This window comes from Drosophila nasuta, chromosome 3 (genome assembly GCF_023558535.2).
Source record: "Drosophila nasuta strain 15112-1781.00 chromosome 3, ASM2355853v1, whole genome shotgun sequence".
Lineage (NCBI taxonomy): Eukaryota > Metazoa > Arthropoda > Insecta > Diptera > Drosophilidae > Drosophila > Drosophila nasuta.
The window spans coordinates 44282160-44300759 of record NC_083457.1 but is presented as its reverse complement, the minus strand read 5'-3'; the positions used below and the strand labels follow the sequence as shown (position 1 = coordinate 44300759).

General features: G+C 44.3%; 1 protein-coding gene across 1 annotated transcript; it reads left to right on the top strand.

Annotated features, from left to right (window-relative positions):
• Positions 1-717: 717 nt before the first annotated feature.
• Positions 718-17331, top strand: LOC132792910 (laminin subunit alpha). The gene is made up of 17 exons (XM_060802448.1): positions 718-1166; positions 1361-1507; positions 4069-4693; positions 4763-4972; positions 5038-5146; positions 5294-5595; positions 5669-5941; positions 6147-6207; positions 6268-7056; positions 7236-7893; positions 8021-8527; positions 8587-8920; positions 8988-9093; positions 9455-11211; positions 11535-14901; positions 15245-15462; positions 15533-17331. The coding sequence occupies exons 1-17, from the start codon at positions 933-935 to the stop codon at positions 16981-16983; spliced, it is 11148 nt and encodes a 3715-aa protein (XP_060658431.1). The 5' UTR covers positions 718-932; the 3' UTR covers positions 16984-17331.
• Positions 17332-18600: the final 1269 nt, after the last annotated feature.

Here is an 18600-nt window from a genome sequence, read left to right as displayed (position 1 = left end):
GACATGTTGTTATTAACATAAATTCAATAAGCGCAGCCACGCTGCTAATTGGCAGTCACGCATAGAAGGCGGAGTTAGAAAGGTGGTCGGTTTAATTGGATTATAAAATTAATTGCTATTTGTGTCGCACAACGCAGCTGGACACATGGAACACAACTCTTGTCCAAAAACAATATTTTGCACAAGTATTGACGCCTGTAAAAAACGTATCAGCAACTCCAATAAGAACTACAAACACCCAACGACTTTAGTTCACAATAGACAATCAGTTAACGGTTATTTGCCAAGAGCAGCGCAGCTAGTTGGCTCTCTTTCGTTCTTTATGGCAGCCAGCTACTGTTTTGATGCTCAACATGAGATTGCAAACAAAACAAGCCGGCCGGCATTTTAATGTAGAGAGCGCCACACAGCGTTAATTAAGAGAGAAAGAGAGAGAGAGAGCACAAGCAAGAAACTTGAAATGGGAAGCCGAAATATCAACGAACAGTGCAAGCAAAACAAACGCGGTCAAAATCATTATCGCAGTCTCGGTCTCGACTCTCAGCTGTGCGATGAAGTAATAAAATGGGCCGGGATCGCCGGCAGCCGACGGACGACACGAAGCAATCTTCGTGTTCGGCTTCGGCGACGAATCCATCAGACATGAGAGATTAAAGTGCAGACACATTGTTTTTAGTTTTTTGTGGGGGTACCGAGGAAAACTTCTCGCTGCATGAAGTTCAGTTGCTCGCGACGAGCCATCCAGTGCGGTTGGATGGGCTCTTGAAAAGGAATACGAAGAAGAAAAGAATACAAAAGTGAAAAATAAGAACAGTGGCAAAGATAAGAAAGTGGAATACATAAGAACTGTGCGAACCGGAAGTGCACACAATAAAAGGACATTCATTGTCAGTGCGTGAGCGTGCGTGCGAAAGAGAGAGTGAGAGTGCACAATGGGGCGGGTTATGGCCCCATACAGTGCAATGGGCGTGGCCCTTGCATTGTGTTTGATTGTTGCGCTTTGTAATGCTGAACTGACGCCGCCATATTTCAATTTGGCCACTGGCCGCAAGATACATGCAACTGCCACATGTGGCGAGGACACCGATGGACCCGAACTCTATTGTAAATTGGTCGGCGCAAATACGGAAAATGATCACAACAAATACTCGGTTATCCAAGGACAGGTAGGATCCAATAGGAATATACTATATGCTAATCTCAAATGGAAAATTTCCATGCTTTTCATTCTAATTTTCAAATGCATACATATGTATGTACATACATTCATATGTGCAACACATGTGGGGCACATTCAAATTTGAAATTCTATTTTTAAACTGAAGTTTCTTTTCGTTTTTTTTTGGCATGTGTTCCATAGGTCTGCGATCATTGTGATCCCAAAATACCGGATAAGAATCATCCGCCAGAGAACGCAATTGACGGCACCGAGGCCTGGTGGCAGAGTCCTCCCTTGTCCCGAGGCATGAAATTCAACGAAGTCAATTTGACCATCAATTTCGAACAGGTAAACACAGCAGGCGAAAGAAGAAAGGTGTAGCCCAAAAAAAATCGAAAAAAAAAAGAAAAAGATACATACAAAAGAATCTGGGGAGAAGTCAATGCAATGTTCGAACAATCTGAAACAAGCTGAGACAGGCGCAGACACGTTTGCAGACAGCTCTTCTTGTGAGAGAGAGACAGGCTCGTTAAATTAACGTTTTTAATGCGTTTCCATTTCATTTTCGACGTGGACGACGACGACACAGCGAAAAATCTTGCTGAGCTGTTGAATTGTGCTTCTTCTTCTTTATGTTGTGACTTGTTCCCTTTGGAGTTGGGGTTATCAGCTCTGACATATGTATCTGTGAGAGTGTGTGTGTGTGTGTGTTGTCTCGGTTTACAAGCTCGCTTAGAAACCGTCGCAGAGCATTGACTTTTCTTGGTTTTATTTCTATACCCTGCAACTAAAAGGGTTAGAAGGGTATGATAATTAGCTGAGATATTATGATAGCGTTGTTTTGATGGACAGAGACTTATAAATTATAAAAACTTATGTTACTAAATTTAGGGACTATAATGCTTATTGCAATGCAATCTAGAATTGATGTAAACTAAATCAAAGACAACTACTAAATAATTCCAGTAAATTTAGTAAAAAATTTAAAAGATTTTTTGAAGAATTTTAGATTTCCTTTAATTTTCCATAAACATGATTAGAAGTTTGAAAGACTTTAAGAAAAATATCTTATCTTAAGAAAAAAGTTACTCGGTATCTTACAGTCGAGCATTGTAGACTGTGCCTTTTTGACTTGTTTCCGTAGCCGCGATAAGCAGTCGAATAATTCTTCTTAGTGCTCCAGCATCCAAATGAAACCATATTATATATACTACATACATACATATATATACATTCTCGAAGCTGATAGCAGACAATTGAAACTATGCTCGCACGTACTTATCACTACAAAAAAGTCTTGAATGGTTCTATAAAAAACACTTTTGGGGTCACACCCGTCTTATCGCACTTGCAACGGAAACACTCGGATCGCACAAGTCTTTAGAAACTATCAAATTAAAACATTTAGTTGAACATATTTCTACTTTTTTTGCCTCGTGGCTGGGGAATGAAATGAGATCATCTAACATATGAAAATGCAACGCCTGCACAAATGTGCATAATTCTTAATGCAAAAACGAGCTGCAGTATTAATAGACTGCTTACGACAGCCAAAAAGATTAGTGTAGAACTTATTTACAAGACTTTCAAGATAAATTAAAGAGAAGAACGTAAACCTGAGATAATAAAAAAATTCTTTAAAAGATATGAAAATCCTCTTTATACATAGTTTTAGTCATTACAAACAAAATTCAGAATTTCTTCATGCTTCAGTCATTCATCGAACCTTATATAATTCTAAAATGTTCTCCAATTATAGGTTCTTAACAAAATGAATTCCCAAAGTCTTATAAAGTGAACTAACAAACTACACATGTTTACGCAAAAAATTCAAAATCACAAACAGTATCTCAAGCATACAATCGCAAACTCAGTATATGTATGTATATACACACATATGTAAAGACTTTATATACATATGTACCCACGATGTTTGGTTCGTTTTCAATTGAATTCAAATTGAAAAGCAAACAGAAAACCAAAAAAAAAAATCCAAAATAAACAAACACACAACGGACGCAGATAAATTTAGTACACTGGAGGAGAGCATGGAGTTAATTCTCTTTAGAGTGATCTCATGCAACCTCAGTAGATACACATACATATTTACATAACTATGCACATAAACACAAACACACGCACACACAGTCATACAAATAGTTTGTGTACACGACGTTAATAAATTTTAATGAATTTGTGCTTTTGAGTAGACTAATTTCGCGTCCCCTAAGAGAAGATGTATGACAAGCGTGAAGAAAAAGACCTAGACTAAGGGGGAGGTTTTAAAAGTAAATCTAAAAAGTAACATAAGAAATACATATGGGTTACGATTAAAATTCTATCAGCTTTAAAAATATAAAGAAGATACTAAAGTACATATTGTCATAGGAACAACATTTTAACATTTAACATTTGTGTAGTATTTATATATTATCAACATTAAAATTCTATCAGCTTTAAAAATATAAAGAAGATACTAAAGTACATATTGTCATAGGAACAACATTTTAACATTTAACATTTAACATTTGTGTAGTATTTATATATTATCAACATAACAAGAAATATAATATAATGAATATAAATATAATAACACAGTTATATTTAGTTCAGATTAGTGTTTAAACTAATCTGAGAATAAAAATCAAGTTTTAATTCATAACAATTGGGGATGCTATTAGATATTTTAGAAAAAAGTAGAAACAACTTTATTTTTGACATAATAAGGAATTACTCTGAAGAGATAGGATAGTTAAAGACAAGATAAAAAGTATTTAGTTGAAGAATATAAATTCCTGAAGATATTTTAACACTCCTATAAGTTTTAAATCGAGGACCAATTTATCTAGAATCATAAAAATCCAAATAAAATTTAGATTAAAATGTAACTTGATTTCTACGCTACGCAGGAATTCCATGTCGCCTACTTGTTTATTCGCATGGGCAACTCGCCACGTCCGGGTCTCTGGACGCTGGAGAAGTCGATGGATTATGGCAAGACCTGGATGCCGTGGCAGCACTTTTCCGATACGCCCGCCGATTGTGAGACCTACTTTGGCAAGGACACCTACAAGCCAATTACGAAGGACAACGATGTCATTTGCACCACAGAATACTCGAAAATTGTACCGCTGGAGAATGGTGAAATCCCCGTGATGCTGCTCAATGGACGTCCATCGGCAACGAACTACTTTAACTCAACGGTGCTGCAGGAATGGACACGTGCCACAAATGTGCGCATTCGTTTGTTGCGTACCAAGAATCTGTTGGGTCACTTGATGTCGGTGGCACGCCAAGATCCGACGGTCACACGTCGTTACTTCTACTCGATCAAGGACATTTCGATCGGTGGTCGTTGCATGTGCAACGGTCACGCAGACACCTGCGACGTCAAGGATCCCAGCAGCCCAGTGCGCATTCTCGCCTGTCGTTGCCAGCATCACACGTGTGGCATTCAGTGCAACCAATGTTGTCCTGGCTTCGAGCAGAAGAAGTGGCGTCAGAACACCAATGCGCGTCCCTTCAACTGCGAACGTAAGTAGAGTCGATTACTATGTCTTTATCTACCACGGTTCTAATGCTTCTCTATTGATCCATTCTTAGCCTGCAATTGCCATGGCCACAGCAACGAATGCACTTACGATGAGGAGGTCAACCGCAAGGGTTTGTCCCTGGACATCCATGGACACTACGATGGCGGCGGCGTCTGCCAGAATTGTCAGCACAACACCGAGGGCACCAACTGCAACAAGTGCAAGCCCAAGTTCTATCGCCCGCGTGGCAAATACTGGAATGAAACCGATGTCTGCAGTCGTAAGTTACAACGGAATATTATTTGCTTCTCTGTATCATTACTAATCACTTTGCCTTCTTTTCAGCTTGCAATTGCGATCTGTCGTATTCGACCGGACACTGCGAGGAGGAAACGGGCAAGTGCGAGTGCCGTGCTGCCTTCCAGCCACCCAATTGCGACTCCTGTGCCTATGGGTAAGTTAAGGCTAAATGGTTGTCTCTCTCAGTTTCCAATGGTCGTGACATCTTTTAAATATTGGTTAGGCTCTGCCTTTGTCTGTGTAGATTTACTCCTAACACGTTCTGCTACTCCTCTAACTCTCAAACTCTACTTCCTTGCAGCTACTACAACTATCCGCAGTGCCGCGAATGCGAGTGTTACTTGAATGGCACCAACGGCTACAACTGCGAGGCTATCAATGGCATCTGTCCATGCAAGAAGAACTTTGCTGGTGCCCTGTGCAAGGAGTGTGCCGAATCCTACTATGGCTTTCCCGAGTGCAAGGCTTGTCAGTGCAATCAGCAGGGATCGATCAACAACGATTGCGATATCGTCTCTGGCAATTGCACGTGCCTCAGCAACTGGGGCGGCGCTCGTTGCGAACGTTGCAAGGATGGTTACTACAACGAACCAACCTGCACATGTAAGTCGTCTGATTGATAAATCAATCTCTAACAGATCTAACGGTTTCCATTTCCTTTGCATTTCTCATTCAGATTGCGACTGCGATCATGAAGGTACCGAGCCAGAGATTTGCGACAAGCAGTCGGGTCAGTGCATCTGTCGTGAAGGATTTGGTGGACCCCGTTGCGATCGCTGCTTACCAGGATATTACAATTATCCCTATTGCAAGCCTTGCAACTGCTCCACCACAGGCAGCTCGGCTAACACCTGTGACAACTCTGGCAAATGCAGCTGTCTGCTTAACTATTCCGGCAAGCTGTGCAACATGTGCAGCGCAGGATATTACAACTATCCCGATTGCTTACGTGAGTGTCTTAAATTGTCATTTATTTATTTATATTGTATTTTATTTAAAATTTGTATCTATTGCTCAAATTAAATCCTATTCTAAAATGTTGAAAGAAAAGGGTATACTACAGTTTAAACTTGACTGCAGTTTTCTTTCTCATTTATTTTATTGATTGACTAATTAATAATTAGAAAATAATCAATTTTTTTAATACCTTACAGCCTGCAACTGCGACGAGCATGGCTCCGAGGGCGTTACCTGCAATGAGAACGGTTGCTTCTGGTAAATTCATTTGATACTTCCATCAAATCTTCTTCTTGCTAATCTTTCCACCACTTACAGCAAACCCAACTTTGATGGTCGTCAATGCGAACGCTGCAAGGAATCTTTCTACAACTTCCCCGCCTGCGAGGATTGTAACTGCGATCCCGCTGGCGTCATCGATCAGTTTGCCGGTTGCGGTTCTGTGCCAGTAGGTGAACTCTGCAAGTGCAAGGAACGTGTGACGGGTAGAATTTGCAATGAATGTAAACCGCTCTATTGGAATTTGACCATTAGCAATGCCGAGGGTTGCCAGGAATGTGATTGTTTCATTGACGGCACCATCTCCAGCCTGGACACCTGCGCCTCCAAGTCCGGCCAATGTCACTGCAAACCTCATACAACCGGACGCAGCTGCAATGAATGTCGCGATGGCACCTTCGATCTGGATGCCGCCTCGCTGTTTGGCTGCAAGGATTGCGCTTGCGATGTGGGCGGCTCCTGGAATAGCGAATGCGACAAGGTCACCGGTCAGTGCAAGTGCCATCCTCGCATCAATGGACGTGCCTGCACACAACCCTTGACCACCCATTACTTCCCCACGCTGCATCAATTCCAATACGAGTACGAGGATGGTTTGCAGCCATCGGGTGCTCAAGTGCGTTATCAGTATGACGATAAGGTCTTTCCGGACTTTAGCAGCAAGGGTTATGCCGTGTTCAATGACATTCAGAACGAAGTACGCAACGAGCTGACAGTCTTCAAGTCCTCGTTGTACCGAATTGTCATTCGCTACATGAATCCAAATGATGTGAACGTCACGGCCAGCATTCTGATTCAGTCTGAGAATCCCCTCGAGGTGGATCAAAAGTAAGAACCTTGAATATGACAAAATGATAAAGAATATGTAGAAATTTCGGTCTCATAGATCTTGCCGTTTGGTAAGAGCTAGGAGGTTCGAGTTTTGAAACTTGTTAGTTTACAAATTATTGGAGTTCATCAAATAATTTACCTAATATTCATTCCACATCTTTGTCTCTCTCTCTTAGCGTTAAGGTGCTGTTGCGTCCCACAACGGAACCCGAATTTGTCACCGTCGCCGGACCCCAGGGCAACAAACCCTCAGCTGTTGTGCTAGATCCATCGCCTTCACCCTACACCTTCATCACCAGGGCCAACAAGAATGTGATGCTCGATTACTTTGTGTTGTTGCCAGGTGCCTACTACGAGGCATCGATCCTCACACGCCAGATTGCCAATCCCTGTGAGCTGGGCAACATGGAGTTGTGTCGCCACTACAAGTACGCTTCCGTTGATGTCTTTGAACCGGCCACCGTGCCTTTCGTTGTGGATAGCGATGGTAAACCGAACAAGCCCACAGAGTTCTATACCGACTCCGAGCATCTGCAGATAACTGGCCATACGGGAGACATTCCAGTGTTGAGCAACAAGCAGAAGGAACTCAACTATATTGTTGATGTGCCGCGTAGTGGTCGCTACATCTTGGTGATCGATTACATTAGTGATCGTAATTTCGCGGTGCCCTATGATATCGAGCTGCGCGTGGGCAAGGATGAGAATTCGCTCTCCTCAGTGTATCTCTATCCCTGTCTCTATTCGACCGTCTGCCGTACGCCCATTAATGACGATGGTCGCGAAAAGTCATTCTACATTAACAAGGATGATTTGATGCCAGTGACGCTCTTCGTAAGTTATTAAATTTAGTATTTATATAGTGTAAAAACTATTAAATTTATTATATTGTATTATATTATTACACTATATTGTATATACCAAAAATAATCTTTACACATTTTCCTCTTCTTTTTAATAGACGGAGGACGACGACGAATTCCGCGCGCCCATCATTTCAGTGACTGCTATTCCAGTGGAAGAGTGGTCCATTGACTTTATAAATCCCAGTCCCGTTTGCGTAATTCACAACAATCAATGCGCCGCACCCAAATTCCGTTCGGTGCCCGATTCCAAAAAGATTGAATTCGAAACCGATCACGAGGATCTGATTGCCACCAATAAACCAAACTATGCCGTCATGGATGAGCGTGTGAAACTCATCTTTTTGGATAGCCGTCAGAATGGTTCAATTGTCGTTGAATCCAAAGTTGCTGACCCGGGACGTTATGTCATCCTGGTGAAGTACTATCAGCCCTATCATCCCAAGTATCAGGTGCTCTACACTCTGACTGCTGGCAAGAATCAATACGATGGCAAGTTCGATATCAAACATTGCCCCTCCAGCTCTGGTTGTCGTGGTGTCATTCGTCCCACTGGTGATGACATGTGGTTCGATATTGAGGATGACTTTAAGTTTACGCTGACGGTGAGTGGGAGAAGAAATGTTGCAATAAACATCGGATTTATATACCAATTATTTTGCAGAACTCTCGCCCTCTTGGTGTTTGGCTAGACTACTTGGTGGTGGTGCCATTGGAGCAGTACAACGACGATCTGCTGGTGGAGGAGACCTTTGATCAGACCAAGGAGTTTATCAAGAACTGTGGTCAGGATCATTTCCACATCACCCACAATGCCAGCCAATTCTGTCAGAATGCTGTCTTCTCGCTGACAGCGGACTACAACAGCGGTGCCTTGCCTTGCAACTGTGACTACGAGGGATCAACCAGTTTCGAGTGTCATCCATTTGGTGGTCAGTGCCAGTGCCGCAAGAATGTCATTGGACGCCAGTGTACGGCTTGTCGTCCTGGCTTTTTCGGTAAGTTATCTTTGGCCGGAGAGTGGACTATGACATATTTTTATGTTTTATCTTTATTTGTTTATAGGCTTCCCTGATTGCAAAATGTGTGATTGCCCGAGCATCGCCATGTGCGAGCCCAACACTGGAGAATGTCAGTGTCCCACCAATGTCATAGGCGCTCTATGCGACAAGTAAGAATTTTACATCAGCCCCTTCTCATTTTTGCTTTTCAATCAAGCTTTCCCTTTTTTCCCTTTTTGCACTGTAACTTTTCTTTTGTGTTTGTTTCTTACATTTACATACTTTTTTCAGCTTCTCACTTTCTTTTCGATTCCTGTAGAAAGTAATCTCTACACAAACTTTTCATTCATTTAACTAGTCATTTATATCCTCAAGCAGAAGATCCTCATTATCACTATTAGGATTTCTTGTGTTCCAACTTAACCTATCCGCCTTACTTTTTCCTACCTCATCTGCTTTCCTAGCACGTCCGGTGCTCCCCAAATTCATCCCAAGCAAAGTTACTCTGCTAATCTAATACCTTAATTGCAGATGTGCGCCCAACACTTACGGCTTCCATCAGGTGATTGGCTGCGAGGAGTGCAACTGCAACTACATGGGTATTGCCAACGGTAATCAGCAGTGCGACATGTTCAACGGATCCTGTTCGTGTCGTGACAACATCGTTGGCCGCGCTTGCGATGGTTGTGCCAATGGTTTCTACGAGTTCCCCAGATGTAGCATGTGCAGCTGCCATCAACCCGGTACCGAACTGGAGGTGTGCGACAAGATCGACGGCAGCTGTTTCTGCAAGAAGAACGTGGTGGGCAGAGACTGTGATCAGTGCATCGAGGGTACTTACAATCTGCAGGACAGCAATCCCGAGGGTTGTACCACTTGCTTCTGCTTTGGCAAGACCTCACGTTGTGACAATGCTTATTTGCGTGTCTACAATGTCAGCCTGATGAAACGGGTTTCTATCAATTCGGCAGACTTCCAAGAAAACACGATTGATTTCGAAGTGTGGGATGTAAAGCCAGAGGATTTGATGTTGAATGAGACGACGCTGCAAGCGGACTTCACGAGCCGCGAAGTGAACGATCAACGTGTCGCCTACTTTGGCATGCTGGACTATCTGCTCAATCAGAACAGTCATATCTCTGCCTATGGCGGTGATCTTGCTTACACCCTGTACTTTACCTCCGGTTTTGTGGGCAAAGCAATTGTGGCTCCCGATGTTATTCTGTTGAGCAAGAATCAAGTGCTCGTGCATCAGAGCTACGAACAGCCCAGCAGTAATTTGGTATTTAAGAATCGCCTGGAAATGATTGAGAGCAATTTCATGACCCAGACCGGTAAACCTGTGAGTCGTGCCGACTTTATGATGGCTCTACGCGATCTAGAAGCGATTTTGATACGTGCCAATTACTGGGAACAAACGCTGAACACACGGCTCTCCGATGTCTATCTGACGCTGGCCGATGAGGACACCGATGGCGAGGGCGCGTATAGTTTGCTGCCCGTAGAGCATTGTCACTGCCCGCCCGGGTACAGGGGACACTCATGCGAGGATTGCGCCCCCGGCTATCATCGCGTAGACAACGGACCCTATGGCGGTTATTGTGTGCCCTGCGAGTGCAACGGTCATGCCGAGACCTGCGATTGTGCCACTGGAATCTGCACCAATTGCACGGACAATACACGCGGCGATCACTGTGAACAATGCGATGTTGGGTATTATGGTAATGCCACTCACGGTACACGACACGATTGTATGATCTGCGCCTGTCCGCTGCCCATCGATTCGAATAACTTTGCCACCAGTTGCGAGATCTCCGAGTCAGGCAATGAAATCCATTGTGAGTGCTTGCCGGGTTACACGGGACCGCGTTGTGAGTCGTGTGCGAATGGTTTCTACGGTTCTCCCGAAACTGCTGGCGATGTCTGCAAACCGTGCGAATGCTCGGGCAACATTAATCCTGCGGAGCAAGGATCTTGTGATACACGCACTGGCGAATGTCTGCGCTGCTTGAACAACACCTTTGGCATGGCGTGCAATCTGTGTGCTCCTGGCTTCTATGGCGATGCCATCAAGCTGAAGAATTGCCAATCTTGTGATTGCGATGAAATGGGCACGCTGGAGTGCGATCCCTATGAGGGCAAGTGCAGGTGCCACGAGAACGTCATTGGTGAGCGTTGTGATCAGTGCAAACCCGATCATTATGGCTTTGATTCTGGCGTTGGCTGCCGCTCTTGTGACTGCGGTACTGCCTCCAATTCGACGCAGTGCGACCAACACACCGGACACTGTAAGTAAAACAATTTTAATATAAAAGGGTGAGGAAGTCACTATCTATATGTCAGTCTGTCCGTTCATGGAAAATTAAAAATTGTATGCGAGAAACATTTACCAAATATACTTTATTTAAATATATTTTTAATATATATTTACGATTATGGTATATGTTTGTGGTATATTTTAGCGATCCTCATCATCTTTTATATTTTCAGTGCGATCACTGTTACTTATACAATTTATGTATATTATATAACATTTTGAACATTTCTACTTCTTTGGAATATATTTAGCTTATTAGAATTTAATTTTAATTACACCCTCCTTGCTTTTCAGGTCTCTGCAAACCTGGCGTCACGGGTCGTCAATGCGATCGCTGTGCCGTCGATCACTGGAAATACGAGAAGGAAGGCTGCTCGCCTTGTAACTGCAACCAGGGCTACTCCCGCGCCGGCACCGGCTGCAATCCGCAGACGGGACAATGTGTCTGTCTGCCCGGTGTCATTGGCGATCGCTGCGAGGCGTGTCCCAATCGCTGGGTGCTCACCGAGGACGGTTGCATGGAGTGCAACAATTGCCATCATGCTCTGCTCGATGTGACCGATCGTCTGCGCGATCAAATTGATGGCGTACTCCAGGACTTCCAGACCGTGACAATGGCATTCTTTACTACACAGAAGCTTAACTATTACGATGTGCTGGCCGATGAGTTGGCACCCAAGGTGACGAATCTGGATCCCAACAGTGTGAATCTGGCGCCATCGCGTGAATTGAACAGCGAACTGGAAGCAGCCAGCAAGGCTTACGCCAAGCAGGTGAATCAAACGCTCAGCAATGCGTTGGATATACGACAACGATCAGGAGTGCTCCTGACCAATGTTTCAACCGTGCATTTGGATGCCTTGGATAGCGTGAATCAAGCACGAGAAGCCCTGGCTGCTGTGGATGCACTTTCTCAGAATCTGGAGGCGACGGCGACCACAAAGAGCGGAGCTGCCTTGGAGGAAGCACAGCACATACTTGACAAGATCAATGGCACTCAAATTGAGCTGCAATCCAATGAGCTTGTGCTCGACAAAGCGCGTGAATTGTACGATGAGGTTGACAAACTGGTCGAGCCCATTAAGCAACAGAATCGCAGCCTCAATGCGCTGAAGGACGACATTGGTGAGTTCAGTGACAAGCTGGAGGATCTCTTCAGCTGGAGCGATGAAGCGCAAAAGCAGTCGAGCGATGTGGAACGTCTGAACGTGGCCAATCGCAAGGCCTACGACAACTCCAAGTTCGATACGGTGTCGGAGCAGCAACAGGAGGCTGGCAAAAACATTTTGGAGGCCGGAAACTATTTGATCAATGGCGAACTGACGCTCAATCAGATTGCCAGCAAGCTGGAGGATTTACGCAACGCTCTACAGGAACTCAAGGAAGTCAACAAGGGTGGGGACGAGTATTTGCCCGCAGTCGAGAGTCAGCACAATGAAGCCGACGAACTCACTTTGCAGGCGGAACTACGCGCCGTCGAATTGAGTGCAAGTGCCGCCAGCTTGGCCAATCAATACACGGATATGACCGCCCATGCGGAACCGGCGATCCAGGCATCTACCGCGTACTCAGACATTGAGGAAGCCGTCGAGGCTGCCAAGGAGTTGGGCCTGAATGCGGCCAACGCCGCTGAGAATGCTGTAAAGATTCAGAATGGCATTGAGGAGCGAGCGGGTACATCGGACAAAGAATCCGCCGAGTTATTGCAGAAGGCACGTCAATCGCTGCGCAAGGTACAGGATGATCTGGAGCCACGTCTCAATGGTTCAGCGGGCAAGGTGCAGGAGATTTCGCAGTTAAATGCCGCCACCGAAGAGCAGGTGAAGGACATTAACATTTTGCTACGCAAGCTGTCCAACGAGACACAACGTGACATGTGGAAGACTTCAGATACGAATGCGGGCGATGCGCTGGAGATACTGCAAAATGTGCTCGAGACGCTGAAACCGGTGAGCGGACAAACACCCAAGGAACTGGACAAGGCACGCAACATTAGTCGCGATGTGGACATTACCAACAAGGACGTTTCGCAGGCCAATAATCAGCTGGATAGCGTTGAGGTGTCTGTGCCCAAGCTCACCGAACTGGCCAACGAGATTGAGGAGCAACAGCAACATGTCAGTGAGCAGAGCCAACGGCTCGGTCAAGATATTGAGCATCTGAAGCGACAGATTGAAACCGCACGACGCATTGCCAACAACATCAATGTGGGTGTCAGGTTTACGCCTAGCACAGTGCTCGAGTTGAAGACCCCGGAGAAGGCGCCGCTGCTGGCTACAAAGACAAAGCTCTCGACATATTTCAGGACGAATGAGCCCAATGGTTTCCTCTTGTATCTGGGCAATGACAACAAGACCAGCCAGAAGAACAATGATTTCGTTGCTCTGGAGATTGTCAATGGATATCCAATTGCCACCATTGATTTGGGCAATGGTCCCGAGCGCATCACAAGTGATAAACATGTCGCCGATGGTGAATGGTATCAGGCCATCTTCGATCGCGTCGGTTCTAATGCCAAGCTCACCATACGCCAACAGTTGCCCAATGGCGAGATTGTCGAACACAAGAACGCCAACGTTTTGGAGGGTGCCAACAATGTGCTGCATGTGGATCGCAATAGTCGCCTGTTTGTCGGCGGTTATCCGGGACCTTCGGACTTTACCGCACCCGATGACATACGCGCCAGTTCGTTCCGCGGTGATATTGAGGATTTGCGCATTGGTGACGAGAGTATTGGTCTTTGGAACTTTGTGTATGGCGAGGAGAACAAACAGGGCGCCGATGAACGTACAGTGTTGGTCGAGGAAAAAGCGCCCGTCACCGGTTTGCGCTTCAAGGGCAATGGTTTCGTGCAATTGAAGGCAACGCCCTATAATTTGAAGTCACGTTCGAGCATTCAGTTTAAGTTCAAGGCTGCCAAGGATGCAAGCAATGGTCTGTTGTTCTTCTATGGCCGCAATAAGCATTTCATGTCCATTGAGATGGTCGATGGTGCCATCTTCTTCCGCTTCAAGCTGGGCAATGGCATGGTCTCATCCGGCAGCCAGGATCGCTATAATGACAATAAATGGCATCATGTTGTCGCCGAGCGTGATGGTCGCCAAGGTCTACTCAAGGTCGATAATGTGTTACTCTTCCACGACAAGGCGCCAGCGGATGCTGATGCCGAGATGCCCAAGCTGCAGCGCATGTACTTCGGTGGTTATCCTGGACGTCGCAATCATTCGGATATTGTTGAGCAAAACTTTGACGGTTGCATCGATGAAGTATCCATCACTGGTTATCGCGTGGATCTTACTCAGTATGTCAATGGCACCGGCTTCGTTGAGGGTTGTCCCGACAAGTACTCCACCTCGTTGTCTTATGCCCCGCATGATTATGGTTTCCTGCGCATTGCAAATGTGTCATCGGAGAACAAGTTCGATGTGGTATTGCGCTTCAAGACCAAACAGCCAAATGGTGTGCTCTTCTATGCCGCCAATCATGATCAAAGCTCCACAATTGGCTTAACACTGAATGATGGCTATCTCACGTTGAACAGCATGGGCAGCGAGTTGGTTGTGACCGAGCGGCAGTTCGATGACGGCGAGGATCATGTGGTCACCGTGCATCACGATGCCCAACAGCTCCGATTGTCTGTTGACGATGCACAGGACGCGCGGTAAGTTAGCTCCCTTGATTTTGTAGTAGACTTTAATGCTAAAGATCGACTCGGTTCCTGAAATACTTTTTAGTATTCCTGAATCGTAGATTCTGATTTACTTTAATAATGTGCCGATTGAGTATTAATTATTTTGCTCCAAGTAAAGAGGAAATTTGAGGGATGTGTTGAAACAATTGCTAAAAAATGCACGTATAACTTCAATATTAGCTTAGGTTCAAGTCTCACCAAATAATTCTATCGCTTCGGTTCTCCTTTGAACGGAAGTCTCTTATTAAGGTTTCCTGTTGTACCCTTTTGCAATCTTGCCTAATGCTTTTTCCATTCCCTAACGTTTTCCTAGGCTGCCTGAAATTCCCGCACCCCTGGAGATCCGAGGAGGCGACATCTTCTTTGGCGGTCTGCCCGACAACTATATACCACCTAAGAGCGCTATCTCAACGCTGGCCTACTATGTGGGTTGCATCAACGATGTTACCGTCAACGGCGAGATTATCAACTTTGCGGACAGCGCGGAGCGCAAGAACGGCAACATCAACGGTTGTCCACAGGACATTCTAGGTGCGTAAGCTCGTCGAGTTACTGTGTTCGCACAAACTAACTAATGCTCTCTCTCTCTTTTTATATGCAGCCTACGAGCCTAGCTTGCTGTCCACCTACTATCCCTCGGGTGCCAATGAATTGGAGCCGCCATCACCAGCTAAGGTTCCCACCAGTGTTTTTGTGGCACACACAACAACGACAACAACAACCACCGCAGCACCCACAACATCCACTACAACGACAACCACAACTACTACCACCACCACCACCACAACCGCCGCACCGCCAGTTGTGATTCCCGAGGAGAAACCACTGCCACCGCTAGGACCACCGACAACACAGCGTACGCTGGTGGCAAAGCCACGTCCAGAGCCCAATTTGCCAACGGATCAGCGCTGCAAACTGCCGGTGAATCCCAACTATGATGTGGACTTTGTCGAGGCTGGCTATCGGTTCTATACACTGCAGGATCAGCGTCTCGAATTCCATTCGCTGCCCGTCAAGGTGCGCAAGCACTACGACATTAGCATCTCGGTGCGCACCAACTATCCGAATGGTGTGCTCTTCTATGCTCCCGGCCAGGAGGCTGGTGACTTTATTGTCGTCTATCTGCTCGATGGTTATGTCTATCATCATGTGCATGTGGGCGCCACCATTGACGCCAAGATCGTCAGCGAGGAGGACATCATTGATGGCAATTGGCATACGGTTGAGTTTATGCGCACAAATCACAGAATTATTTTGTCCATCGATGGCAAGGAACAGCCGGGGGCTGTTGAGCTGAACGGCGATCGTCAGCCGCCAACCTTCAATGTGAACTTCCCCATCTATGTGGGCGGTTATACCAAATATGTGGAGTCCGATATCAAATTGATTACAACGCTATCCGGATCCACGTCCTATTACAATGGCTGCCTGCGTGACATCAAGTTCAATGGCAAGGCCTTGGAAACGGAGCCCGTGGTGCACGATGTTGTGCCCTGCACGGATCAAGTGGAGAGCGGTGTGTTCTTCCACAAGCCCACGGGTTATGTGAAGCTCTTTGAGCGCTTCTCCGTTGGCTCCGAGATACTGATCAACTTTGACTTCCGACCACGTGAACCAGACGGTTTGCTCTTCTCGGTGCACGGCAAGAATTCGTATTTGATTCTGGAACTGGTGGACAACACGTTGTTCTTCACAGTCAAGTCGGATACCAAGAATGTGGTGGTGGCCAACTATACACTAAATGACAACGCCAGCTTCTGTGATGGCAAGTGGCGCAATGTTCAGGCCATCAAGTCTAAGTTTGTCATCACCATTGCCGTTGACTACGTCAGCTCGCAGCCGGGTGTTGGCAACGAGGGATCCGCGGTGACCAAGACGAATCGTCCACTGTTCATGGGCGGTCATCATGCGTTCCAGAAGGCGCCGGGCATCAAGACCAAGAAGACATTCAAGGGCTGCATTGCCAATGTCCAAATCAACAAGAAGCCTGTTGTCATTACGCCCAATCTCATCTTTGGCGACATCTGGCAAGGAAGTTGCCCCAAAAACTAAGTTACCGAAGATGATTCCCACGGACAAACGAGACAACGATTACCCGATTCATATGGAAAGTTAGCAAAACGTGGAGCGATGACAACATTCGATTACTATTGAAGGACAACGAAAAACGAACAAATCCCACAACGAACAATTAACTCGACGAACTGACCTCTAAACTGAAAGTTCTATCAATTGTTGAGTTTTCGGTAAAGCTGCTCGTCGTAAAATTATATACTATATCTAAGTCCAAAACTTGTGCCAATTTATAAAATCTACAGATTTGTAATCATGTCAAATATAATTTTTTAAAAACTTGTCTTGAATAAATGTAAAAATAAAGTAAAGTACATATTTAAATGTCTTTCTTTAATATTATCTTTACTATCTAAAGTAAAGTTGAGATCGGAGTTTTTTTCTATTATAAATAATTGAATGAACGCCCTATAAAAGTTGCCAGTTATATTCATTCCTGACTTTTCTAAACTAAACTCTAAATTTAAATAATTTCAAAACACTTGTTTTACGATTTTGGATGATTATTATGTTTTACATACATATTTATTTAGTTTTCCAGATAAGTTTACACAAAAATCTCTCTATAGGAGAATTGAATGCACAAGCTTCAGCAATTGCGAGAACAACAATTCTGTTACTCCCGAAATCGCCGCTTTAACATATTCAAATTGTGTGTAAAGGATTTTTGTTGTTATATCAATGTATACATATATTCAAATAGATATTTTGTAGTAAATTTGTGTGTCGTACTGATAGAGTTGGAGTTAGTGTGGAGAAGAAGTTGTTGTTATTGTTGTTGTTGTTAAAAGGAAAAGTTTGGATAGTGTAATGTGCCTAACGAAGAGTTCCATATTTTCTGACTGTGTGGCTGTGTATGTGAGTGTGTGTGTGTGCTTTGCCGGTCTGCTGCTTATGACTGTGTATGTGGGTGTAAGTATATAAGTGTGACTGTGTATGTGTGTGTTAGTTGTAAATTAATGGAAATTAAAATTTACTAAATTTGTTTAAACGAGCATATCGAATGAGAACCTAGTTTTGTATAATCTTAATAATATATATTTATATATTTTTCTATGTGTGTTTTTTGTCTGTGTTCTTGTGTATGTATGTGTGTGTGTATAATTGTTGTTGTTGCTTTTTATTTAATTTATTTATTTCATAATCTTTTTCTGCTTAAACGCTAATCACTAAGATCACCCGAGAGAGATACAAACGCACGCGAACGCGACCGAAATTCCGCGATGAATTCGGTTTAAGGTACAACGAAATCACGATTTATTTTTTCATTTAGTTCTTTTAGTTTTGCTTTTGCTTTCAGTTATATATATAATTATGCTTGATTGCTTCTTTTATTGGGGACTCGGGGGCGAAAGTCCCGTATTGTTAGTAGTAAATATATATACAATTATATATATATATATATATATTCATTTTATTTGTATTTACCGCGACGCGAACGAACGACCCGAATTTACATTATTATCACACGTTCCCCCTTGGTTGGTTTTCTTGTAGTTTTCTCCGAAATATAATTAATACTATTACTTATATTTACTTTTGCTTTCTTTTTGTTTTTGTTTTTTTTTCTTTTCTTGTTGAGTAGTAGTTTTTTCT